Source organism: Aquarana catesbeiana, linkage group LG10 (assembly GCF_042186555.1).
Source record: "Aquarana catesbeiana isolate 2022-GZ linkage group LG10, ASM4218655v1, whole genome shotgun sequence".
NCBI classification, from domain to species: domain Eukaryota; kingdom Metazoa; phylum Chordata; class Amphibia; order Anura; family Ranidae; genus Aquarana; species Aquarana catesbeiana.
In genome coordinates this window covers 17,414,510-17,441,266 of record NC_133333.1, presented here as the reverse complement: position 1 = coordinate 17,441,266, position 26,757 = coordinate 17,414,510, and the positions used below count along the sequence as shown (strand labels likewise).

The following is a 26,757-nucleotide window of genomic DNA, read 5'->3' as shown; positions in this document are numbered from 1 at the left end:
CCCTCCCACCAAACATTATCTTTCTCCATTGCATTGAGAGGCACAGAGACAAAGTGATGACATCACTGGGTCTAAAATACGGTATGTAATGGCAACGGGAAGATTTTATATGCAAAAATTTAATTGACATGTTGATGTTGGGGGGGGGGTGGGGGGACAAGAGAAAGCAAAATATCAGCAGATGAAAGATCAGCTTTAAAGTACCATATAGAAGGGAATGACTTACAGGTGGGTAATTCCGGGACACAGTTGTCGGTGGTGCAGCAGGAAGTAGCCATTCTTACCCTCCCATCCTCAGGTTGGCTGGCAGTGCCAGTTATTCCGCATACCCTCTGAGCGCCGCAGGTCAGGCTGTACAGAGCCCAGGGGTAGCCTCCTGAAATTGGACACATTCTGTTACATTCAGCATTGAAAATTAGTTCAGACAATTGTTCATTATATGGGATTTCTGGGAGGATCTGCAGCCTCACTTCGGCCATTTTTCTTTAGTTTAACTTTCTTCTGGTTGACCTAATGCATTGGGGTCCCATTCAAAATGAATGACACCGCAATGCAGTGGCGCACGTAACATTTTTTACCGTAATAGGGAACCCCGCCCCTAACAAGCTATACAGGCATACTGGGATACAGGAAAGAGTCCCAAACGCCGCATACCTACACAACCTGATGGTTGACATAGTAAGAGCAGCCTCAACCTAGCTCGGTCCAGGCCACACACCCCCAATGAGTTTTGCCCCATGGATGGGACGAAACGCGTAGGAGCTAGTCTGAAGCTGCTCTTACTATGCCGAACATCGGGTTGTGTCGGTATGTGGGGTTTAGGACTTCTCTTTGCTGTATCTAGCGCTCTGAGCTAGGACAGGCTCATTCCAGTTAGCATCCCCAGCACGAGTCCTCAGATTGGAACACAGGAGACTGGAGCGGTACCCCTTCTTTTTTTATGTAAGTACCAGTCCATTTTCTTCTTTCAGGGCTAGTGTTCTTCTTTGTTGTTCTGTTCCCACGCTGCCATCTTGCCCTGATATGCCATGCATGCGCAGACAAGGAATCTGGCAAAGCTGAGAGGCAGGTCTACCACACTACTAAATATCCTCTGTATTGAAATTTTAAAAAAAACACAACTACTAGTCCTGGGATACAGGAAAGAGAAGAATCAAACGCCGCACACCTAAACAATCCGACGGTTGGCATAGCAAGAGCAGCTTTAACCTAGCTCCATCCAGGCCATGCCCCCAACACAGTTTTCCCCCATAGGTGGGACAAAACACGTCGGGGCTAGGCTCAAACTGCTCAAACAATGCCGACTGTCAGGTTGTGTTGGTGTGTGGCATTTGGGGCTTCTCTTTCCTGTATCTAGTGCACTAAGCTAGGACAGGTTCCTTCCAGCCAGCACCACCAGCGTGAGACCTTAGATTGAAACACAGGAGCCTAGAGCGGTACCCCTTAGTTCTTTTATAGAAGTACTAGTCCATGGAGTCCAGTGCTGTTCTTCTTCCAGGCCCAGTGTTCTTGTTGTTGTTTTGTTCCCATGCTGGCATCTTGCTCTGACATCCCACTCATGCGCAGACACGGAATTTGGCAAAGCTGAACGGCATGTCTACATCATGGCTGGGAATTGCATTACCATCCCATGCATGCCTAGACATACAATGCAGCGATGCACGTAACAGTTATTACCTTAATAGGGGACTCCACCCCTACCTAGCTATTTTATTTTTATACCATTCTAAATATCCTCTGTATTGAAATGGGTGGGACGAAACGCGTCAGTTCTAGGCTGAAGCTGCTCTTACTATGCTGACCATCGGATTGTGTTGGTATTTAGGGTTTGGGACTTCTCTTTCATGTATCTAATGCCCCCCCAGCTTAAATCATCTGATTGGAACACAGGAGCCCGGAGCGGTACCCCTTAGTTCTTTGATGCGAGTGCTAGTCCATGGAGTCCAGCATTGTCCTTCTTCCAGGCCTAGTGTTCCTCTTTGTTGTTTTGTTCCCACGCTGTCATATTGGGTTTCTGTGCTGATGGGAAACTTTGTGGAAGAACATTTATAATATGCAAGACTACCTTACTCAGGGCAGTCTTTAATATTGATTGGACCCTGAGAAAACATTTTCTTGGGCCCTCTTGAATCCACCTAACTATTTGCAGGCTCAACGGGCAGGTGCTTTGGGCCCCACAACTATGACTGGGCCCGGGGCAGCTGCCCCTTTTGCCCTTGGGTGTGAAAAACCGAGAACATTTTACTTTTTTGTAAAAAATGTTTTACAAATTTTCTGTAAACTAACCTTTTGCTATTAATTACAGAAGCACAAAGGCTGAGAAGACTCATTTATGGATCTCTGTTGCCAACTACGCATTCAGGGTCTAGCCCCGCCTTCAGGTCTTAAATGGGAACTCACCTGATTCAAACGAGGTGTATATAACCAGACAGGCAGAGCCGGGAAGACAAGTCCTGCTGGGGCCGGTGCACGAAGTGTCTTTTGTACTTCCGCAGAGCCCACAGGACAGCGAGGAACCTAAAGTACACGGGTCATAGCAAAGACGTTAAAATTTACCAAAATCAGACAAGCTGAAATGGCGCCCAAAGCGAAGACACCAAAAATGCACATATTTCTGGCACAAAATATTTTCATTGTAATTCTGCTAAAAAAAAATATCCAATTTTTTTCAACTTTAAACATGAATACACAAAAAAAAAAAAAAAGCTAAGAGGTGAAGAAGGAGTTAATAGAAGGGGTTAAACGTTCATTTATATTTAATTATTCGAAATAATGAATGCCGCATTTAAGAGCCCATTCACACAGGGGCAACACGACTTCCAGAGCGACTTTGGGAGGCAACTTGGACGCGACTTGAGTATGAATCACAGCACGACTTGGGGCGACTTCAGCGCGACTTGGGGCGACTTACAACACGACTTGAAGTCGCCTCCAGGACAGGGAACTTACAAGTGGCCAATCAGAGCTTATCAGCTCTTGTGACATCATTCTTGTTCCTGTAAAGTTCCTGTAAAGCTTCCTGTAAAGTTGCCTCACTATGAACGGTCATCCGACTTGGAGGCGACTTCCATTGAAATCAATGGGTACTAGTCGCCTAAAAGTCGGATTGAAGTAGTACAGGAACCTTTTCTGAAGTCAAAGTGACTTCAGTAGTGTGCATTAAGTCGGCTCTCATTCACCTACATTGATTTTATCATGTCGCGCGACTTTGGGCGACTCGAGTCGGATCCAAAGTCGCCCCTGTGTGAATGGGCTCTAAACAAATGGAATGTAACAAATTAATAATAATATATAATAATAAACTTTTTTTATTATTAATTTGTTACATTTTGTTTAGATGCGGCATTCGTTATTTCGGAGAATTCGCAACTTCGAATAAATTCATATTCGATACGTTCACTAACAGCCAAATTTGAAAGGAAATTTCAATACCTATAATTTAATAGTTAGTAATAGTTATTATTAGTTCGTTATTATTTCGGATTTTCACTCTTATTTTTGGATTTTCGTTCTTTGTCGAATTTTCGAATTTCAGAATTTTCGGATCTTCTAACAATTCGTTATTAACCAATTTGTCGAATTTCGTCAAAAAACGAATTCGGAATGAAACGAATTGCACACATCTACTTTTAAATAATCGATGTGATATGAGTTGCAGCTATATGAACAGGCAAAAAAATTTGTTCGAACACGCGAACACTGTTAAAGTCTATGGGACACGAACATGAATTATCAAAAAGTGCTCATTTTAAGGGTTAATATGCAAGTTATTGTCATAAAAAGTGTTTGGGGACCCAGGTCCTGCCCCAGGGGACATGGATCAATGCACAAAAAAGTTTTAAAAACATCAGTTTTTTCGGGAGCAGTGATTTTAATAATGTTTAAAGTGAAACAATAAAAGTGAAATATTCCTTTAAATTTTGTACCTGGGGGGTCTCTATAGTATGCCTGTAAAGTGGCGCATTTTCCCCGTGTTTGGAACAATCCGAGAGCAAAATGACATTTCTAAAGGAAAAAAAAAAAGTCATTTAAAACTACTCGCGGCTATAATGAATTGTTAGGTTCTGGCAATACAGATAAAAGTCATTGAAAAAAACGGCATCTTTTATAACTGAGGGGGGCCACAGGGTGACGTACCCAGGTGACCCGCCCCTCTGACGCACAGGGACTTCCCAATGGCTTCCTCGTGGCGTCAGAGGGGTGCGGGGCCACCCGGGTACATCACCGTGTGGCCCCACCTTCACTTATAAAAGAACTGTCATCATCGCTGAAGCGTCATATGGCGGGTGCCTCCCATGGAGGCGGATCTTTTATTTTTCGATCCGTCGGCGGAGCCATAGAAGAAGATGAATGGACTTCGTGGGACATTTTTATTTTTTAATAAAGGACTTGTCCCAAGGTGTGTCTTGTTTTTTTTTTAACATTTTGACACTTTTTTTGTGAAATGAATGTACCCGTTACCATTTCAAACAGGGGGGGGGCCAGGATCTGTGGGTCCCCTTGTTAAAGGGGGCTTCCAGATTCCGATTACCCCACACCTGTAGACCCCCACAACCACCAGGTAAGGGTTGTGGGGATGAGGCCCTTGGGGACACGGTGCTTTGAGGGGCTACCCCAAAGCACCCTCCCCATGTTGAGGGCATGTGGCCTGGTACGGTTCAGGAGGGGGGGGCGCTCTCTCCCCCCCCCCTCTTTTCCTGCGGCCTGCCAGGTTGTGTGCTCAGATAAGGGTCTGGTATGGAATATGGGGGGACCCCCACGCAATTTTTTTTTTTGGTTCGGGGGTTCCCCTTAATATTCATACCAGACCCAAAGGGCCTGGTAATGGACTGTGGGGGAATCCCATGCCGTTTTTTTCAATGACTTTTTCTGTATTGCAGAGACCCGACAATACATTACAGCCGCGAGTAGTTTTAAATGACTTTTTTTCCTTTAGAAATGTAATTTTGTGCAGGGACTGTTCTAAACACGGGAAAAATGCGCCCCTTTACAGGCATACTATAGACACCCCCAGGTACGAAATTTAAAGGAATATTTCACTTTTATTGTTTCACTTTAAGCATTATTAAAAAACTGCTCCCGAAAAAATGGCCATTTTTAAAACTTTTTTTTGCATTGATCCATGTCCCCTGGGGCAGGACCCAGGTCCCCAAACACTTTTTATGACAATAGCATGCATATAAGCTTTGAAAATTAGCACTTTTGATTTCTCCCATAGACTTTTTTAACATCAGGCTCATCCCTAGCCGGCAACGGGTTGTGACTTGTCATGAGATTTGGAACTGTCAACTCACAAGTACGTTCATTTGTATCTTTTATATCTGCCTGGATGCCGGCTTTGATATTTGTTATGTATTTAGAATAATGTAACTCCTTTAGAATAAACAAAATTATAAAAATATACACAAAATGTCATATTTGCTCTAGAATTGAAAAAACACTCACCAGATGGTACCAGAGCCAAAAAGATCGGGAGAATCCAAAAAATAGCCGCCATTATTGATGTTTTCTCTTCCTTAAGCTGCTGTAAGGTAGATGAGAGTATTCAGTTAGGCGTTCAGGTGTACTGATTACTTACCCAGCTGTAGATAGAGAAATTTAAAGCCGGACACCCAAAACCAATATCTTAATCTTGACGTTTAGGCTCCCTTCACACTAGTGCGACTTGCCATGTGACTTTGGACACATAAAGTCGCATGACAAGTCGTAGCCCATTTCTTTCAATGGCACCCGTTGCAATCTATGCGACTTTACCTTGACGCAAATTTCTTGCAACATGAGTGCCATTGAATGTACAAGTCGCATGAAAATCTCACGAAAGTCGCCCTAGAAATGACACTACCTTGGAGGACTTGAGCAACCTCCAGTGCTACTTCCAGTTCTGGGGCATAAAGAATTTTTTTTTTTTTTTTTAAGTCAAAGTGTTTTTTTCTTTTGCTTTTAAGGGTAAATGAGAGCTCTGAAGTCTTTTTGACCCCAGATCTCACAATAAAGAGGACCTGTCATGCTTATTTCTATTACAAGGGATGTTTACATATATAATAAAAGTGATAAGTAAAATAAAAAAAATTAAAAAGGACAGTGTAAAAATAAAAAGTAAATAAATAAGAAAAAAAAAAAAGTAAAGCACCCCCCCATCCCTATGTAAAGCACCCCCATCCCTACGTAAGTCGTGCTCACATATGTAAATGGTGTTCAAACCACACATGTGAGGTATTTCCGCAATCACTAGAGCGAGAGCAATAATTCTAGCACTAGATCTCTTCTGAAACTCTAAACTGGTTATCTGTAAAAATGTTTACAGTGTCGCCTATGGAGATTTTTAGGTACCGCAGTGCGTTGAAATTCCACGAGCGTGCGCAATTTTAAAGTGTGACATGTTAGGTATCTATTTACTCAGAGTAACATCATCTTTCACATTATACAAATAAAAAATTGGGATAACTTTAGTGTTTTTCTTTTTTTTTTAATTTAATTCATGAAAATCGTGTTTGAAAAATTGCTGCGCTATACTGTTTGATATAAAAAAATTGTAATGACCACCATTTTATTCTCTAGGGTCTCTGCCAAACAAAATATTATATCATATTACTCAGACCCCCCCCAAACATAATAACATATATATATATATATATATATATATATATATATATATATATATATATATATGTTTGGGGTGGTCTGAGTAATTTTCTAGCAAAAGAATGCTAGAATTAGCTTAGAAGAGAAGAGATTGAGAAAATGCTCCTTCCTGCAGCAGATCGATTACATCATCTCAGCCCCAGCCTCTCCTTGTGATTTGCTACAGCATTATAATGTACAGTCTAATTACTGGGGGCGAGGGGACTAAGGAAATGCTTTTCGGGAAAGAAGAGACTGGGGAAAGGCTTTTTGGGGATATATACCGTGTGATATAAAAAATTGCAATGACCTCCATTTTATTCCCTAGGGTCTTTGCTTAAAAAAAATTGTATATATATATTATATATATATATATATATATATATATATATTAAAAAATTGTTTGGGGGTTCTGAGTAATTATCTAGCAAAAATAAATGATGATTTTTACATGGAATGCTAGAATTAGCCCGGTATGGAAGCAGTTAATCATATGTTGTCAAATGTGCACTTATTAATGAATGTACACGCCCATTTGTAATCATATAAAAGAAGAGCATATTGTATCAATAAATTAGATCAGTTTCTGCTGACTACTGGTCTCCGTCTGACGTTTGTCCACCTTCAGTCAAAGATTGAACCTAGATACTAATTTGAACACCATTTTCACATGCGGGCGCGACTTATGTATGTGTTCGCTTCTGTGCCCGAACTCATAGTAATGGGACGCCTTACTTTTTTTTTTATTATTATTATTTGTTTAACTTTTTTTCTTTACACTGTTTTTTTTTGTTTTTTTTTATCACTTTTATTCCTATTACAAGGAATGTAAACATCCCCTGTAATAGAAATAGGCACGAAAGGTCCTCTTTATTGAAAGATCTGGGGGTCAAAAGGACCCCAAATCTCTTCTTTACCTTTAAAAGCAAAAGAAAACAAAAATATGACATTACGACTTAAAAAAAAAAAAAAATTTGCTTATGCCCGAGAACTGAAGAAGTGATGTCAGAAGTTGCTCCAATCCTCCAAGGGCATAGAGCCGAGTGGGGACCATCTTGCCCTCACTTGACTTCCTGCCCAGCAAACAGGCGCACCGGATCACTTTTGGGTTTTTACCGACAGGTTCAGTAAGCTCGGAAACGACTGGGAAGCGGCGGGGGGAGGGGGGGTGTGGCCTGGAGAGGCACCATCTTACCCTCCCCCTTTAAGTGTGATCCCACGGTGAAATACTAAATTTCCACCAAGTGACAGTTATTTTCAGTGACATTCGATCACACTTGAAAATTGCAGGCACATGTAGGGTTACCACCTGTCCGGGAATCACCCGGACCGTCCGGGATTTGAATCATGTGTCCGGGTTTCAGTCCACCTGAAACCTAGACACATTATTCAGACAGGAATGTGGCTCGGGACAGGGCCTGTTCAGGTTTGGCAACCCCAGGCACATGGTTAAATAAAGATACTTCCTCTTGTGTGAAAGCTTTGTGAAATGCGCCTCCATACATCACAGCCTACCACAACATGAGCTGCATTTCTAATAAGCCTCATGCCTACAGATCATGTCCGGGTGTGTTGGCATCACTATGGGTGTATTATGTAGGAGGTGACAACTTCCCTGCCTATGCTGGTACAAACATGCAATGCTAGGACACGGTTCTTCAGCACAGAAAGCAAGAAGGCAAAATTGCATCCCCCTATGCCCCCCCCCAACCATGAGCTGTGAGCTTACCAGCAGAATCAGATTTTGCACCCCCTCGCTGCTGAAACGACTGAGGCAACTGCCTGTCCTGCCTACCATTTGGCCCTGTATATGTGCAGCCAGCATAGTGCCCCATATTAGAGCAGCAGTGTGACGGTGTTTACCAGCAGCCTACATCAGTGCCGGGACCAGGTAATCTAGAAGCCAGGGCGAGCATTCCAAACTGCCCCCCCCCCCCCCCCCCACCGCAAAATGTATGGAGCATTATGTGTCAGCAAAGATCCCTCCACAAAAAAAAAAAAAAAACGGAGCACTAATTTGCATGCTTACCTTTTATGCATAAATTCCCCCCTTCTCCCAGTACAAATTTGCCCCCCAGCTAAAATTCCCCCACCCTAGCAAAAATCTTCTACCCCTAAAATTTCCCCTCCTAGTACACATTTTATCCCCCACTCCCAGCACAAATCTTTACCCAAATCCCGCACCTCAAATGCCCTACCGACCCCAATAAAATAACAGCCCCCCCCCCCAGCAATAATCCTCTACCCCTAAAATTTTCCCTCCTAGTACACGTCGTCTCAACCCCCACTCCCAGCACAAATCCCCCCTCAATCCCCCCCACCCTTAGGAAAAATCTTATTCCCCCCCCCATTACCCCTTCCAACATAAATCCCCCTAAATCACCACTCTTAGCACATCATCACAGAATAGTATTTGCCCCCTGCCACCCCCAAAATTCCCCCTTCCAACACATATCCCCCCCCCCCGAATCTTATTGTGGTGCCCCCCACCTCTAATAATGCCACAGTGCCCACTTCCATACAGGAGAGTCCCCCCCACCCCGAGGTCACTCCTATACATCTCCATACAGAAGAGTCCCCCCCACCCCGGGGTCACTCCTATACATCTCCATACAGGAGAGTCCCCCCCACCCCGGGGTCACTCCTATACATCTCCATACAGAAGAGTCCCCCCCACCCCGGGGTCACTCCTATACATCTCCATACAGGAGAGTCCCCCCCACCCCGGGGTCACTCCTATACATCTCCATACAGAAGAGTCCCCCCCACCCCGGGGTCACTCCTATACATCTCCATACAGGAGAGTCCCCCCCACCCCGGGCTCACTCCTATACATCTCCATACAGGAGAGTCCCCCCCACCCCGGGGTCACTCCTATACATCTCCATACAGGAGAGTCCCCCCCACCCCGGGGTCACTCCTATACATCTCCATACAGGAGAGTCCCCCCCACCCTGGGGTCACTCCTATACATCTCCATACAGGAGAGTCCCCCCCACCCCGGGGTCACTCCTATACATCTCCATACAGGAGAGTCCCCCCCACCCTGGGGTCACTCCTATACATCTCCATACAGGAGAGTCCCCCCCACCCCGGGGTCACTCCTATACATCTCCATACAGGAGAGTCCCCCCACCCCGGGGTCACTCATAGGTATGGGGCTCAGTGTTAGGAACTATTCCCATCATCATGTGGAGAAGTGCATGTACCTGCGTGCATTACTGCAACACAAGGAACCGTGTTACCCAAATATGTCTTCATTCACATGTGCGGCTAGGGGTAAAATCTAGCGGTTATACTGCCACCCCCCCCCCCCCACCAGTACCAGGACAGGGTTGTCCAGCTCCTAGGGCATAGATCCAGAATTGCAACCTCCTCCTCCACTGTTGGTACATGTTGTAGAATGGGTTTACCACCCTGCCTCTGTTCTTTGCCCCCTTATTCTTTGCCCACTGCGCCCGGGGCGGCTGTCCTTCCTGCCCACCCCTTCTGCCAGCCATTCCCCCCACCACCTACCTGATCCTGGGCATGCTGCCATTCAGGGCCTTGCACATGCAAATCGGCTATGCCAAAAATTAAACCGCATGACCAATGTGAGTCTATGGGGCCGCACCACAACCGCGAGCATGTGATTACAGCGTAGCAGTGCAATAGTTACAGGGTTAACCACCTGCCAACCAGCCACCGTCATTATACTGCGGCGGGTCGGCACGATCCCGCGAACTGTCATTGCTATACGTCAGCTCCCTTAAGTGGGATAGCAGGTGCAATATCGCACAGCGGGGCTGCCGATGCTCGTGACCACCGGCCACGAGCGATCGCGGGCACGAGAGGCAGAACACACACATCCCAGTTCTGTGAGGAGAGGAGAGAGAGATCTTGAGTTCCTATGACCTGGGAACCACGATCTCTCATCCTCACTAGTCAGTCCCCTCCTCCTACAATTAGAACACACAGTCAGGGAACACACTTAACCCCTTGATCGCCCCCCTAGTGTTAACCCCTTCCCCTGCCAGTGTCATTTACACAGTAATCAGTACATTTTTATAGTGCTGATCGCTGTAATAATGTCACTGGTCCCCAAAATAGTGTCAAAAGTGTCCGATGTGTCCGCCATAATGTCTCAGTCAAAATAAAAAATAAAAATCGCAGATCGCCACCATTACAAGTAAAAAAAAAAAAAAAAAAAAAATTATACATATATATTGATGTCCTTTTTCCCCACAAATAGAGCTTTCTTTTGATGGTATTTGATCACCTCTGCGTTTTTTTTTTTTTTTTGCGCTATAAACAAAAAAAGAGCGACAATTTTGAAAAAAAAAGCAATATTTTGTACTTTTTGCTGTAATAAATAAACAAACAATATATGCTTTTTGGATATTTATTACAGCAAAAAGTACAAAATATTGCTTTTTTTTTCAAAATTGTCGCTCTTTTTTTGTTTATAGCGCAAAAAAAAAAAAAAAACGCAGAGGTGATCAAATACCATCAAAAGAAAGCTCTATTTGTGGGGAAAAAAGGACGTCAATTTTGTTTGGGTACAACGCTCTTCGGAGGGCACTGCCCATGTGAACAAGCCCTAGGAGGGAGGAGGAGTGGAACAAAGAGAGAAAAAAAAGTTGCCGCAAAGGGTTACGTTCCGCTTTCGCTGGTAGAAAAATAAGATTACGGAATGTGCGATGAGGTTATCTCTGCTTCTTGTACTGAACTCACTCAATCCGCATTATCAGGCCTCCGTTTTTGAGCAGCTGGGGAGGTGCAGGAAGCTGATCTTCAGACAGGAGAAGGAAGAGGAAGTAACAGCAGAGTGCAAAGTACTGAGCAGTAAAATGTGGGGGGGGGGGGCAGATTGCTTGTCTGAATGAAGAGATCACTGAAGCTCAAGCCTCTGGCACGATTACATCAGCAAACAGAGGGGGCTGGTCACCTCGCTCACAGGCTCTCATTGTGACGTGCTACAAAGTTACAATGGACAGTCTGATCACTGTGAGGAAAGGAGACTGAGGAAATGCTTCTTTCTGCCTGCAGCAGACTGATGACATCATCTCAGCCCCAGCTGCAGCCTCTCGCCTTGTGACTTGCTCTAACAATATAGTGTACAGTCTAATTACTGGGAGTGAGGAGACTGGGGAAATGCTTTTGGGGAGAAGAGATTGAGGAAATGCTCCTTCCTGCCTGCAGCAGACCGTTTACATCATCTCAGCCTCTCACCTTGTGATTTGCTACAGCATTATAATGTACAGTCTAGTTACTGGGGGCGAGGAGACTAAGGAAATGCTTTTTGGGGGAGAAGTGACTGAAGAAATGCTTTTTGGGGGAGAAGTGACTGAGGAAATGCTCCTTCCTGCCTGCAGCAGACAGATGACATCATCTCAGCCCCAGCTGCAGCCTCTCACCTTGTGACTTGCTACAACATCATAACGTACAGTCTAATTACTGGGGGTGAGGAGACTGAAGAAATACCTCTTGGGGAGACGAGACTGAGCAAATGCTTCTACCTACTGGGAGTGAGGAGACTGAGGAAATGCTTTTTGGGGAGAAGTGACTGAGGAAATGCTCCTTCCTGCCTGCAGCAGACAGATGACATCATCTCAGCCCCAGCTGCAGCCTCTCACCTTGTGACTTGCTACAACATTATAATGTACAGTCTAGTTACTGGGGGGCGAGGAGACTAAGGAAATACTTTTTAGGGGAGAAGTGACTGAGGAAATGCTCCTTCCTGCCTGCAGCAGACCGATGACATCATCTCAGCCCCAGCTGCAGCCTCTCACCTTGTGACTTGCTACAACATTATAGTGCACAGTCTAATTTCTGGGGGTGAGGAAACTGTGGAAATGCTTTTTGGGGGAGAAGTGACAGAGGAAATGCTTTTTTGGGGGAGAAGAGACTGAGGAAATGCTTCTTCCTGCCTACAGCAGACCGATGACATCATCTCAGCCCCAGCTGCAGCCTCTGGCCTTGTGACCTTCTACGACATTCTAATGCACATTCCGTTCACTGAGGGTGAAGAGGAAACGTAGGAATTGCTTCCTCCTGCCTGCAGCAGACTTATAACATCGCCCCAGAGCCCTTTCAGTGCAATATCTCAGGCAGGCACCAACCTGCAGAATCTGGGGAGCTGGAGAATGAATCCGCCTACCTAAACATTGTTAGTGACCAAGTACACCCCTTCATAAAAACGGTATAACCGGATGGCAGCTGCCTCTTTGAGCAGGATAATGAGCCCCGCCACACTGCAAAAATGGTTCAAGAATGGTTTTAGGAACACAACGGGGTTTGATGCGTTGACTTGGCCTCCAGATTCTCCAGATCTCAATTCAAATCGAGTATCTGTGGGAGGTGCCAGAAAAAAAAACAATCAATGGAGGCCCCACCCCCCCATATTACAGGGCAGAAAGGAGGGGTTGCACCAATACCGTTGTTTTTTTTGCCAGCGAGTACCAATACTTTTGGTCAAGTACTCGCCGATAGCGGGTACTGGTGACTAATCACTCGGTAATACTGTTATTGGTGCAACCCTACCTTAAGGATCTGCTACTGGTGGCTTCGTGCAAGATACCACAGCATACCTTCAGAGGTCTAGTGGCGTCCAATCCGCGTTGGGTCGGAGCTGTTTTGGCAGCAAAAGGGGGACCTAATCAATATTAGGTGGGTCGCTGATCAATATAAATATACAGATAATGACCGCGGCCCATGTGGGTTTACTGCTCAGGGCGGCCGCTCTGTGCAGAATGATATATATATATATATATATATATATATATATATATATATATATATATATATATACACACACACACACGGTTCTGCATTTCCGGGTAGGTGGCGCCAGCTGTGATTGGTCACAGCACAAGCTGATCGCTAGACATCAGAACACCATCCCAGCTTCAACATACAGTGGCCCTATAGCCACCCCGACGCGTTTCGTCAATTCCGACTACGTCACAGGGGGTGGCGACATTTCACGGCAACCAAGTTTAAAATATCCTCTTCCTTGCTTATCAACCAATCAGCTCGGCACAACCCCATATGCATATAATTACACACGATGATCTCCAAGCATTACCTTAACTGGTCTATTGCTCGTCTGATCTCCAAGTATTCAGCTGACACTTAGCAGGATCTGTCAGCACGGCAAACTGCTGAGTGAAACCACCCCCCATAGACACCGCAAACCTCATCCATATGTGCAATTAACCCTATATCTTAACGGGAGTTGATCTCCCATTCATCTCTGTGGTGGAGGAATTGGTGTCATCATATACACATATTGTTTTCGCACTCTTCAAAAAGGATTGTCTTTTTGGTGTATATATATATATATATATATATATATATATATATATATATATACACACACATATACACACACATAGAAATTTTTTTTTTTCATTATTAAGGACATTTTTTGTCATTTTTGGACACATTTAAGAGCGCTACTGTGGACTATATTATATATACACTGTTATATATTTATGTTTTTCATCTCTTGTTATGTTTATGTTTTTAGGTAGCAGCCCTACTATTTTTGCTTTCTAAAGTGAGAATTTTTGCATTCTAAAGTGCATTGCTTTTGTATTTATATATTTTTAGCATTGATTACTGTATTGGGGTCACTGGTTCCCACAAAGTGTCAAAAGTGTCAGTTAGTGTCGTATTGGCCGCCGCAATATAGCAGTCCCGTTATAGAAGTCACTGATCGTCGCCATTACTAGTATAGGAAAAAAAAAAAAAAACTAAAAAAAAAAAAAATTTTAATTCCATAAATCTACCCCATAGTTTGAAGACGCTAGAACGTTCCTGTAAACCGATTAATATACGCTTATCGGGATTTTTTTTTTTTTACCGAAAATATGTATCAGAGTATATATTGGCCTAAATTTATAAAGACATTTGATTGGTTTACAGGACCATTATTACATTTCTATCAAATTTCTTTATAAATTTAGGACAATATATACTCTGCTACATATTTTTGGTTAAAACAAATAAAACATAAAAAAATCCCAATATACGTATATTGATTTGGTTTACGGGATCATTATTACATTTCAATCAATATACACGTATTGGGATTTATTTTATTTATTTTTTTACCAAAAAATATGCAGCAGGGTATATACTGGCCTAAATTTATAAAGAAATTTGATTAAAATGTAATAATAGTCCCGTAAACCAATCAATATACGCGTATTGGGAATTTTTTTTTTACCAAAAACATGTAGCAGAATACATAGTGGCCTAAATTGATGAAGAAATACCATTTTTTTTTTTTTTTTTTTTTTTTTAACATTCTTTTTATTGGATGTGTTTTATAGCAGAAAGTAAAAAAAAATATTGTTTTTTTTTTTTTGTTTTTGTTTTTTTACTAAAACTTTCTGTAATTTTTCGTTTATAGCACAACCGTTTATATCACCAAAAGAACGCTCTATTTGTGTGAAAACAAGGATATCAGTTTTATTTTTGGGCACAACGACCGCGCAACTGTCAGTTAAACTAACGCAGTGCTATATTGCAAAAAATGGCCTGGTCATGAAGGGTGTGTATGTATGTATGTATATATATATATTTAGGATATACTGTATGTAACTAACACAAATAAAGGCGATGTGCTCACTAAACTCTGTTCTGTGATATGTTGTAAGGTTTGTTACGCAATTCTCCTTCAACACAATAAACAAAAAAACTTTAAAAATATAAAAAGAAAAAGTTTATCGTATTCTTGAAGTCGGATTCTATGTACTCACAACGCACATCCAGAGCCCCCAGAACTGCGTCTTCTAAGATCTCAGGTCACTTTGACTTCTGAGCCTCACTATCACCCATCCCCCAACAACAGAAGAGCCAATAGAATGAACTGTGATCTGCTATTAAACTTTCACCAGTTTCACTGTTGTCTTCCTCCTCCTCCTCAATAACAACTGAGAGTAACAAAAAAAAAAAACAGAGAAAATTTGACTTAACCTCTTCACGCCTAAGGGTAAAACAAATCTAAATGCCTAAGCACAATTTTGCAGCTTTGACATGTGCTGGTAAAACCATACAAATCATCACAACTACTTTGTGTATCCAGGAAGTTTTGGGGGTTTTTTTTTAATCAAAAGGAAAACTGGCCCAAAATAGAAAAAAATAAAAATACATTTAGCTGTAAATTTCTTTCTACTACCAAAACTTTTCACCACAGAAAACCCCAAATAAATTCTCCTGCTCCTGACGATGGCAGCGATATCACATCTGTGTATGTTAGTTGTTGTTTGTACCTGTAGTACAGCCCAGAAACAATAGTGTGCATATTGCTTTTTTTATCCTACCTAAAACACACTGACACTAATTAAAAAAAAAAAAAAATACTGACCCTTTGACCTTTTGACCTTTGACCCCGACCTTGACCCAAACACTAACCCTGGCACTGACCTATATCAAACCTAGGTAACACCCCCCCTCAACGCTCCCGGGGGGTGGTGCTAGTCTTGACTAGGGCATGGGTGAGTACAACAAGGAGCAGGGTCAGAGCAGACTAGTTTTGCCTAAGTCTGGAGACCTGATGGTGTCCACCTCTCCAGCTGTCCTTGTGCCCACCTCGTCCGGCTCCCCAGTGTCCCCTCCCCACTGTCCTCCTCCTCCTCCCCAGCTGTACCCGCTTTGTCTGGCTCTACATTATCCCCTCCCCACTGTCCTCCTCTGCCTCCCCAGCTGTGCCCGCCTTGTCCAGGTCCCCAGTGTCCCCTCCCCATTGTCCTCCTCTGCCTCCCCAGCTGTGCCCGCTTCGTCTGGCTCTACATTATCCCCTCCCCACTGTCCTCCTCTGCCTCCCCAGCTGTGCCCGCCTTGTCCAGGTCCCCAGTGTCCCCTCCCCACTGTCCTCCTCTGCCTCCCCAGCTGTGCCCGCCTTGTCCAGGTCCCCAGTGTCCCCTCCCCACTGTCCTCCTCCACCTCCCCAGCTGTGCCCGCCTCATCCGGCTCCCCAGTGTCCCCTCCCCACTGTCCTCCCCTGCCTCCCCAGCTGTGCCCGCCTTGTCCATGTCCGCAGTGTCCCCTCCCCACTGTCCTCCCCTGCCTCCCCAGCTGTGCCCGCCTCGTCCGGCTCCCCAGTGTCCCCTCCCCACTGTCCTCCTCCGCCTCCTCAGCTGTGCCCGCCTCGTCCGGCTCCCCAGTGTCCCCTCCCCACTGTCCTCCTCTGCCTCCCCAGCTGTGCCCGCTTCGTCTGGCTCTACATTATCCCCTCCCCACTGTCCTCCTCTGCCTCCCCAGCTGTCCCCGTTTCTGCTGGCTCTACATTATCCCCTCCCCACTGTCCTCCTCTGCCTCCCCAGCTGTGCCCGCCTCGTCCATGTCTGCAGTGTCCCCTCCCCATTGTCCTCCTCCGCCTCCCCAGCTGTGCCTGCCTCATTCGGGTCCCGAGTGTCCTCTCCCTACTGTCCTCCTCCGCCTCCCCAGCTGTGCCCGCCTCGTCCGGCTCCCCAGTGTCCTCTCCCTACTGTCCTCCTCCGCCTCCCCAGCTGTGCCCGCCTCATCCGGCTTCCCAGCTGTGCCCGCTTTGTCTGGCTCTACATTATCGCCTCCCCACTGTCCTCCTCCGCCTCCCCAGCTGTGCCCGCCTCGTCCGGCTCCCCAGTGTCCCCTCCCCACTGTCCTCCTCCGCCTCCCCAGCTGTGCACGCCTCGGCCAGCTCCCCAGTGTCCTCTCCCTACTGTCCTCCTCTGCCTCCCCAGCTGTGCCCGCCTTGTCCGGCTCCCCAGTGTCCCCTCCCCACTGTCCTCCTTCACCTCCCCAGTTGTGCCCGCCTCGTCCAGGTCCCCATTGTCCCCTCCCCACTGTCCTCCCCCGCCTCCCCAGCTGTACCCGCCTCGTCCAGGTCCCCAGTGTCCCCTCCCCACTGTCCTCCCCCGCCTCCCCAGACGTACCCGCCTCGTCCAGGTCCTCAGTGTCCCCTCCCCACTGTCCTCCTCCCCAGCTGTACCCGCTTCGTCTGGCTCTACATTATCTGCTCCCCACTGTCCTCCTCTGCCTCCCCAGCTGTGCCCGCCTTGTCCAGGTCCCCAGTGTCCCCTCCCCACTGTCCTCCTCCGCCTCCACAGCTGTGCCCGCTTCGTCTGGCTCTACATTATCCCCTCCCCACTGTCCTCCTCTGCCTCCCCAGCTGTGCCCGCCTTGTCCAGGTCCCCAGTGTCCCCTCCCCACTGTCCTCCTCCACCTCCCCAGCTGTGCCCGCCTCGTCCATGTCCGCAGTGTCCCCTCCCCACTGTCCTCCCCGCCTCCCCAGCTGTGCCCGCCTCGTCCGGCTCCCCAGTGTCCCCTCCCCACTGTCCTCCTCCACCTCCCCAGCTGTGCCCGCCTTGTCCAGGTCCCCAGTGTCCCCTCCCCACTGTCCTCCCCTGCCTCCCCAGCTGTGTCCGCCTCGTCCGGCTCCCCAGTGTCCCCTCCCCACTGTCCTCCTCCGCCTCCTTAGCTGTGCCCGCCTCGTCCGGCTCCCCAGTGTCCCCTCCCCACTGTCCTCCTCCGCCTCCTCAGCTGTGCCCGCCTCGTCCGGCTCCCCAGTGTCCCCTCCCCACTGTCCTCCTCCACCTCCCCAGCTGTGCCCGCCTCGTCCGGCTCCCCAGTGTCCCCTCCCCACTGTCCTCCTCCGCCTCCCCAGCTGTGCCCGCTTCGTCTGGCACTACATTATGCCCTCCCCACTGTCCTCCTCCGCCTCCCCAGCTGTGCCCGCCTCGTCCACGTCTGCAGTGTCCCCTCCCCATTGTCCTCCTCCGCCTCCCCAGCTGTGCCCGCCTCATTCGGGTCCCCAGTGTCCTCTCCCTACTGTCCTCCTCCGCCTCCCCAGCTGTGCCCGCCTTGTCCGGCTCCCCAGTGTCCCCTCCCCACTGTCCTCCTCCGCCTCACCAGTTCTGCCCGCCTCGTCCGGCTCCCCAGTGTCCTCTCCCTACTGTCCTCCTCCGCCTCCCCAGCTGTGCCCGCCTCGTCCGGCTCCCCAGCTTTACCCGCTTCGTCTGGCTCTATATTATCGCCTCCCCACTGTCCTCCTCCGCCTCCCCAGCTGTGCCCGCCTCGTCCGGCTCCCCAGTGTCCCCTCCCCACTGTCCTCCTCCGCCTCCCCAGCTGTGCCCACCTCATCCGGCTCCCCAGTGTCCTCTCCCTACAGTCCTCCTCCGCCTCCCCAGCTGTACCCGCCTTGTCCGGCTCCCCAGTGTCCCCTCCCCACTGTCCTCCTCCACCTCCCCAGTTGTGCCCGCCTCGTCCAGGTCCCATTTTCCCCTCCCCACTGTCCTCCCCCGCCTCCCCAACTGTACCCGCCTCGTCCAGGTCCCCAGTGTCCCCTCCCCACTGTCCTCCTCCGCCTCCCCAGTTGTGCCCGCCTCGTCCAGGTCCCCAGTGTCCCCTCCCCACTGTCCTCCCCCGCCTCCCCAGCTGTACCCACCTCGTCCAGGTCCCCAGTGTCCCCTCCCCACTGTCCTCCTCCGCCTCCCCAGTTGTGCCCGCCTCGTCCAGGTCCCCATTGTCCCCTCCCCACTGTCCTCCCCCGCCTCCCCAGCTGTACCCGCCTCGTCCAGGTGCCCAGTGTCCCCTCCCCACTGTCCTCCTCCGCCTCCCCAGTTGTGCCCGCCTCGTCCAGGTCCCCAGTGTCCCCTCCCCACTGTCCTCCTCCGCCTCCCCAGCTGTGCCCGCCTCGTCCAGCTCCCCAGTGTCCTCTCCCTACTGTCCTCCTCCGCCTCTCCAGCTGTGCCCGCCTTGTCCAGCTCCCCAGTGTCCCATCCCCACTGTCCTCCTCCACCTCCCCAGTTGTGCCCGCCTCGTCCAGGTCCCCATTGTCCCCTCCCCACTGTCCTCCCCCGCCTCCCCAACTGTACCCGCCTCGTCCAGGTCCCCAGTGTCCCCTCCCCACTGTCCTCCTCCGCCTCCCCAGTTGTGCCCGCCTCGTCCAGGTCCCCAGTGTCCCCTCCCCTCTGTCCTCCCCCGCCTCCCCAGCTGTACCCACCTCGTCCAGGTCCCCAGTGTCCCCTCCCCACTGTCCTCCTCCACCTCCCCAGCTGTGCCCGCCTCGTCCATGTCCGCAGTGTCCCCTCCCCACTGTCCTCCCCTGCCTCCCCAGCTGTGCCCGCCTCGTCCGGCTCCCCAGTGTCCCCTCCCCACTGTCCTCCTCCACCTCCCCAGCTGTGCCCGCCTTGTCCAGGTCCCCAGTGTCCCCTCCCCACTGTCCTCCCCTGCCTCCCCAGCTGTGCCCGCCTCGTCCGGCTCCCCAGTGTCCCCTCCCCACTGTCCTCCTCCGCCTCCTTAGCTGTGCCCGCCTCGTCCGGCTCCCCAGTGTCCCCTCCCCACTGTCCTCCTCCGCCTCCTCAGCTGTGCTCGCCTCATCCGGCTCCCCAGTGTCCCCTCCCCACTGTCCTCCTCCACCTCCCCAGCTGTGCCCGCCTCGTCCGGCTCCCCAGTGTCCCCTCCCCACTGTCCTCCTCCGCCTCCCCAGCTGTGCCCGCTTCGTCTGGCACTACATTATGCCCTCCCCACTGTCCTCCTCCACCTCCCCAGCTGTGCCCGCCTCGTCCGGCTCCCCAGTGTCCCCTCCCCACTGTCCTCCTCCGCCTCCCCAGCTGTGCCCGCTTCGTCTGGCACTACATTATGCCCTCCCCACTGTCCTCCTCCGCCTCCCCAGCTGTGCCCGCCTCGTCCACGTCTGCAGTGTCCCCTCCCCATTGTCCTCCTCCGCCTCCCCAGCTGTGCCCGCCTCATTCGGGTCCCCAGTGTCCTCTCCCTACTGTCCTCCTCCGCCTCCCCAGCTGTGCCCGCCTTGTCCGGCTCCCCAGTGTCCCCTCCCCACTGTCCTCCTCCGCCTCACCAGTTGTGCCCGCCTCTTCCAGGTCCCCAGTGTCCCCTCCCCACTGTCCTCCGCCTCCCCAGCTGTGCCCGCCTCGTCCGGCTCCCCAGTGTCCTCTCCCTACTGTCCTCCTCCGCCTCCCCAGCTGTGCCCGCCTCGTCCGGCTCCCCAGCTTTACCCGCTTCGTCTGGCTCTATATTATCGCCTCCTCACTGTCCTCCTCCGCCTCCCCAGCTGTGCCCGCCTCGTCCGGCTCCCCAGTGTCCCCTCCCCACTGTCCTCCTCCGCCTCCCCAGCTGTGCCCACCTCGTCCAGCTCCCCAGTGTCCTCTCCCTACAGTCCTCCTCCGCCTCCCCAGCTGTACCCGCCTTGTCCGGCTCCCCAGTGTCCCCTCCCCACTGTCCTCCTCCACCTCCCCAGTTGTGCCCGCCTCGTCCAGGTCCCCATTGTCCCCTCCCCACTGTCCTACCCCGCCTCCCCAACTGTACCCGCCTCGTCCAGGTCCCCAGTGTCCCCTCCCCACTGTCCTCCTCCGCCTCCCCAGTTGTGCCCGCCTCGTCCAGGTCCCCAGTGTCCCCTCCCCACTGTCCTCCCCCGCCTCCCCAGCTGTACCCACCTCGTCCAGGTCTCCAGTGTCCCCTCCCCACTGTCCTCCTCCGCCTCCCCAGTTGTGCCCGCCTCGTCCAGGTCCCCATTGTCCCCTCCCCACTGTCCTCCCCCGCCTCCCCAGCTGTACCCGCCTCGTCCAGGTGCCCAGTGTCCCCTCCCCACTGTCCTCCTCCGCCTCCCCAGTTGTGCCCGCCTCGTCCAGGTCCCCAGTGTCCCCTCCCCACTGTCCTCCTCCGCCTCCCCAGCTGTGCCCGCCTCGTCCAGGTCCCCAGTGTCCTCCTCCGTCTCCCCAGCTGTGCCCACCTTGTCTGACTCCCCAGTGTCCCCTCCCCACTGTCCTCCTCTGCCTCCTCAGCTGTGCCCACCTTGGCTCCTCAGTGTCCTCCTCCGCCAGCAGTGCGCCCTAGGCGGCAGCCTAGTTTGCCTAGCGGGAGCGCCGGCCCTGCCCGTGCCCCAACTGCCTGCGGGCGCCCCGGTTTCTGTTCCAGCTGGTACTAACATTCCAAGCCCCCATCACTCTAGCAGAGACTCATAGCCACCACTCCAAACTTGGTCAGGTCAGAATGACAGCACAAAACCTCCCCTCGATCACTGATAAGAACAGATACTACACTTGATCTTAGCCAAAAGGCTGAGTCATAGCCAATCAGAGGCTATCACAGTGATCAGGTGAGCCGGAATCAGACGCTCCGGGTCCTGATCCTTAGTACGGGGTCCGGGACTCATGTAAATGTATTTATGTATATAGTTTGGGGGTTCTAAGTAATTTTCTAGCAAAAAATACTGATTTTAGCAACAAGTGTCAAAAAAGGTTTGGTCTTTAAATCGGAGTTCCACCCAAAAATGGAAAAATGGAACTTCCGCTTTAAGTGATGGTGACCCCCTGACATGTCATATTTGGCATGCCATTTTTTTTGGGGGGGGGGGAGCGGATACCCTCTTTTTAGAGGCACCCAGCTCCCACTTCCTCCTAGGGCTTTGCATCGCCGGAAGGAAGTTCACCTCTCCCCCCTCCCTCCCTGCAATCTTCAGGGACAGGTCACAGGTCCCAGATGATTGCCCGGCCATTTACAGCGCACAGCGTGGCTCGCACATGCGCAGTGCATGCCCGGCACATGCCCACAGCAAAAATGCCAGCACCGCAGAGAGGAGGGGGAGGGGAGCGAGGCTGTGTTTGCCTGCATCGTTGGACTCTGGGACAGGTGAGTGTCTGATTATTAAAAGTCAGCAGCTACACTTTTTGTAGCTGCTGACGTTACATTTTTTTTTTTTTTTTTTTTTTGGCGGCACTCCGCTTTAAATGGGTAAACTGACCTTATTTACAAAGTTCATCCCTTCGATCTAAGAGAATGTTTATCTATCTGTGTTACCAAGTTTCTCTTTAGCAAAGTTGTGATAAACTTGGCAGCTGCCTGTTTTTTTCTTTTTTTTTTTTTTTGACAGCTGTCGGCTTGAGCAGAGAACTCTCTGTAGTGAATCGAGAAAATGCTTTTTTTTAAGATGGGGGGGGGTAGAATCGCGATATCGATTCTTTAACGATTAATCGTGCAGCTCTACTAGGTACGTGATCTGGCGCAGAGCGGCATATATGTGTATATGTGCGGCGGGCGGCTGTAAAGTGGTTAAGCCTTGACATGTTGGGTATCTATTTACTCTGCAACCTCATCTTTTTATATGTTACCAAAATTTAGTACTATATTATTTAGTATTAGTAATTAGTAATATATTACCAAATTTAGTAATATATTGCATTTGTGTGCCCTAAAATTAAATTTAGTGTGTTTTTTTTTATTAAAATGTTGTGTTTCATAAACCATTGTACTAGTAGCATTAGGCATATAAAAAAAATTGGAACTACCACTAGACATGTGAGATTAGTTTCGATTCGTACGAATTTCCGAAATACGAATTGCTATGCTTCCGAATTTTGTACGAAATACGAAATTTCGTTTACGAATTTCGGATCCAAATTCCTAACGAACGTTCGTTATTGTTACGAAAAGTTAACGAACCCTGAAAGTTAAAATCCCCAGGAAGTCAGCACAGCGCAGGGATGGTGGGAGCCCCCCATAATGAGCACAGCACAGGGATGGTGGGAGCCCCCCATAATGAGCACAGCACAGGGATGGTGGGAGCCCCTCATAATGAGCACAGCACAGGGATGGTGGGAGCCCCTCATAATGAGCACAGCACAGGGATGGGGGGAGCCCCTCATAATGAGCACAGCACAGGGATGGTGGGAGCCCCTTATAATGAGCACAGCACAGGGATGGGGGGAGCCCCTCATAATGAGCACAGCACAGGGATGGGGGGAGCCCCTCATAATGAGCACAGCACAGGGATGGTGGGAGCCCCTCATAATGAGCACAGCACAGGGATGGGGGGAGCCCCTCATAATGAGCACAGCACAGGGATGGTGGGAGCCCCTCATAATGAGCACAGGGATGGGGGGAGCCCCTCATAATGAGCACAGGGATGGGGGGAGCCCCTCATAATGAGCACAGGGATGGGGGGAGCCCCTCATAATGAGCACAGTACAGGGATGGGGGGAGACCCTCATAATGAGCACAGCACAGGGATGGGGGGAGCCCCTCATAATGAGCACAGCACAGGGATGGGGGGAGACCCTCATAATGAGCACAGCACAGGGATGGTGGGAGCCCCTCATAATGAGCACAGGGATGGGGGGAGCCCCTCATAATGAGCACAGCACAGGGATGGGGGGAGACCCTCATAATGAGCACAGCACAGGGATGGGGGGAGCCCCTCATAATGAGCACAGCACAGGGATGGGGGGGGCCCCTCATAATGAGCACAGCACAGGGATGGGGGGAGCCCCTCATAATGAGCACAGCACAGGGATGGTGGGAGCCCCTCATAATGAGCACAGGGATGGGGGGAGACCCTCATAATGAGCACAGCACAGGGATGGGGGGAGCCCCTCATAATGAGCACAGCACAGGGATGCGGGGAGACCCTCATAATGAGCACAGCACAGGGATGGTGGGAGCCCCTCATAATGAGCACAGGGATGGGGGGAGCCCCTTATAATGAGCACAGCACAGGGATGGGGGGAGCCCCTCATAATGAGCACAGCACAGGGATGGTGGGAGCCCCTCATAATGAGCACAGGGATGGGGGGAGCCCCTCATAATGAGAACAGCACAGGGATGGTGGGAGCCCCTCATAATGAGCACAGCACAGGGATGGTGGGAGCCCCTCATAATGAGCACAGCACAGGGATGGAGGGAGCCCCTCATAATGAGCACAGCACAGGGATGGTGGGAGCCCCTCATAATGAGCACAGCACAGGGATGGAGGGAGCCCCTCATAATGAGCACAGCACAGGGACGGGGGGGAGCCCCTCATAATGAGCACAGCACAGGGATGGTGGGAGCCCCTCATAATGAGCACAGCACAGGGATGGGGGGAGCCCCTCATAATGAGCACAGCACAGGGATGGGGGGAGCCCCTCATAATGAGCACAGCACAGGGATGGTGGGAGCCCCTCATAATGAGCACAGCACAGGGATGGGGGGAGCCCCTCATAATGAGCACAGCACAGGGATGGGGGGAGCCCCTCATAATGAGCACAGGGATGGGGGGAGCCCCTCATAATGAGCACAGCACAGGGATGGGGGGAGCCCCTCATAATGAGCACAGCACAGGGATGGGGGGAGCCCCTCATAATGAGCACAGGGATGGGGGGAGCCCCTCATAATGAGCACAGCACAGGGATGGGGGGAGCCCCTCATAATGATAAATTCCTCATAACGAACGTTCGTAATTGTTACGAAGAGTTAACAAACCTATTGAAAGTTCGTATTTCGTACGAATCCGAATTGAATTTCGGACACGAATTACGAAATACGAATTCATTGTAATACGGAACGGAACAAAATAAATTTATTGAGGGCGCACATGTCTAACTACCACCATTTTATTCTCTAGGGTGTCTGCTTTCAGAAAATATTTAATGTTTGGGGTTTTATGTAATCTTCAGGCTTAAAATGATTCTTTTTTAAACAAGTGTGCAAAAAAATAGTTCTGACAGCAAAAGGGGTTACTGGGTTAATTTTGCTCATAGTTATACCCCAAACATTGTAGGTGTCCATTGAATCAAACCAGTGAAATTAAAGTGTTACTAAACCCACAAGAGTAAAATCGGTCTGTATATGTAGTAAATCATGCTTGTTATACTCACTGTGGAACCTAAGGGGATAATCCTCTCCATTGTGTAAAAAGGCTGTTTGATCCTGTCTTCTCTGATCCTCCCCTTCTTCCACAGTCCCCAATCTATTTCCTGATAATACAGAGCCGTGGAGTCACTTTGCACATGCTCAGTTTGGTATGTATTGCTAGAGAGGTTTTTTTTTTTTGGGGGGGGGGTGCATGTGATCAGCACAGGGCCAATCAGCACTGTCCTATGAGGCTGCAGGACCTCCTGACAATCAACCCTGTCAGGGGTTCTGCAGCCTCTTAGGACAGTCAGAGTAGAATGAAAACTCCTCCTACAAGCTTTAACCAGACACTGATAGAAGTCACAAGACTGCTATATACTGCTGATGAGAAAAAGTATTTGGCAGTTTATATTTACTAAAATAATTGCATTTCCGTGTTCTGTGTACTGTGGGAGACCAGATATAGTGAATGCAGAGTCCTGGGTTTAGTAACACTTTAACACAAACTTTTAGGTGGTTTCCAAAACAAATAATGAAAACTGACATTTCAGTACCAGTTGGCATGAAGAACATGTGATAAGTGATTTTACAATTTTAGGTGATAAGACATTTAGGTACTTTTTTAGGAAAAAGGTTTTCTAATGATATCAGCCTTCCGTTGCATAGACATACAACGAAATTGTCAAAAGTATTGGGACGCCTGCATGAACCTTAATGACATCCCAGTCTTAGTCCGTAGGGTTCAATATTGAGTTGCCCCCCTTTGCAGCTATAACAGCTTCAACTCTTCTGAGAAGGCCGTCCACAAGGTTTAGGAGTGTGTCTATGGGAATGTTTGACCATTCTTCCATCTGTGAGGTCAGGCACTGATGTGGATGAGAAGGTCTGTCTCGCAGTCTCCACTCTAATTCATCCCAAAGGTGTTCTATGGAGTTGAGGTCAGGACTCTGTGCAGGCCAGTCAAGTTCCTCCACCACAAACTCACACATCCATGTTTTTTTTTTGGCATCCCAGCCTAGAGGAGAGATGTGGGGACTTATAGACCCCACATCTCTCTGTAAAGAGGACCTGTCATGCACTATTCCTATTACAAGGGATGTTTACATTCCTTGTAATAGGAATAAAAGTGATAAAAAAAAGTAAAAAGAAAGTGTCAAAATAGAAAAATAAAAGTAAAATGAACAATAAAAAAAAAAAAAAAAAAAAATGAAAGCGCCCCTGCCCCCGCGTGCTCGCTCGCAGAAGCGAACGCATACGCAAATCGCGCCCACATATGTAAACAGCAGTCAAACCGCACATGTGCGGTATCGCCGCGAACGTTGGAGTGAGAGCAATAATTCCAGCACTAGACCTCCTCTGTAACGCTAAACATGTAACCTGTAAAAAAAAAAAATTAAGAATAAAGAATTTTAAGTACCGAAATTTGGTGCCATTCCACGAGCGTGCGCAATTTTGAAGCGTGACATTTAAGGAATCTATTTACTCGGCGTAACATCATCTTTCACATTATACAAAAAAATTGGGCTAACTTTACGTTTT

At 49.1% G+C, this 26,757-nt stretch overlaps 2 protein-coding genes across 6 annotated transcripts in view; one reads left to right on the top strand and one right to left on the bottom strand.

Moving 5' to 3' along the window:
• The window catches only part of LOC141110402 (phospholipase A2 inhibitor and Ly6/PLAUR domain-containing protein-like), a 39,483-nt gene that overhangs the window by 10,425 nt on the left and 2,301 nt on the right, over positions 1 to 26,757 (bottom strand). Inside the window, exons 1-4 of one of the 5 annotated variants that reach the window (XM_073601734.1) lie at positions 15,369 to 15,498; positions 5,446 to 5,524; positions 2,401 to 2,517; positions 227 to 376 (exon numbers count right to left, since the gene is read on the bottom strand). In XM_073601734.1, coding sequence (XP_073457835.1) covers positions 227 to 376; positions 2,401 to 2,517; positions 5,446 to 5,524; positions 15,369 to 15,377 — 355 coding nt within the window. In that variant the 5' untranslated portion in view covers positions 15,378 to 15,498. Of the gene's footprint in view, positions 1 to 226; positions 377 to 2,400; positions 2,518 to 5,445; positions 5,525 to 11,334; positions 11,404 to 15,368; positions 15,499 to 26,757 lie in introns of those variants that run through there. The other 4 variants (XM_073601735.1, XM_073601738.1, XM_073601737.1 and 1 more) reach the window with 4 other exon arrangements.
• LOC141110401 (uncharacterized) overlaps positions 22,116 to 26,757 on the top strand; it is a 79,587-nt gene continuing 74,945 nt past the window's right edge. The window contains exon 1 of the mRNA XM_073601731.1: positions 22,116 to 22,239. Within this exon, the coding sequence (XP_073457832.1) occupies positions 22,131 to 22,239 (109 nt within the window). The 5' untranslated portion in view covers positions 22,116 to 22,130. The remainder of the gene's footprint in view (positions 22,240 to 26,757) is intronic.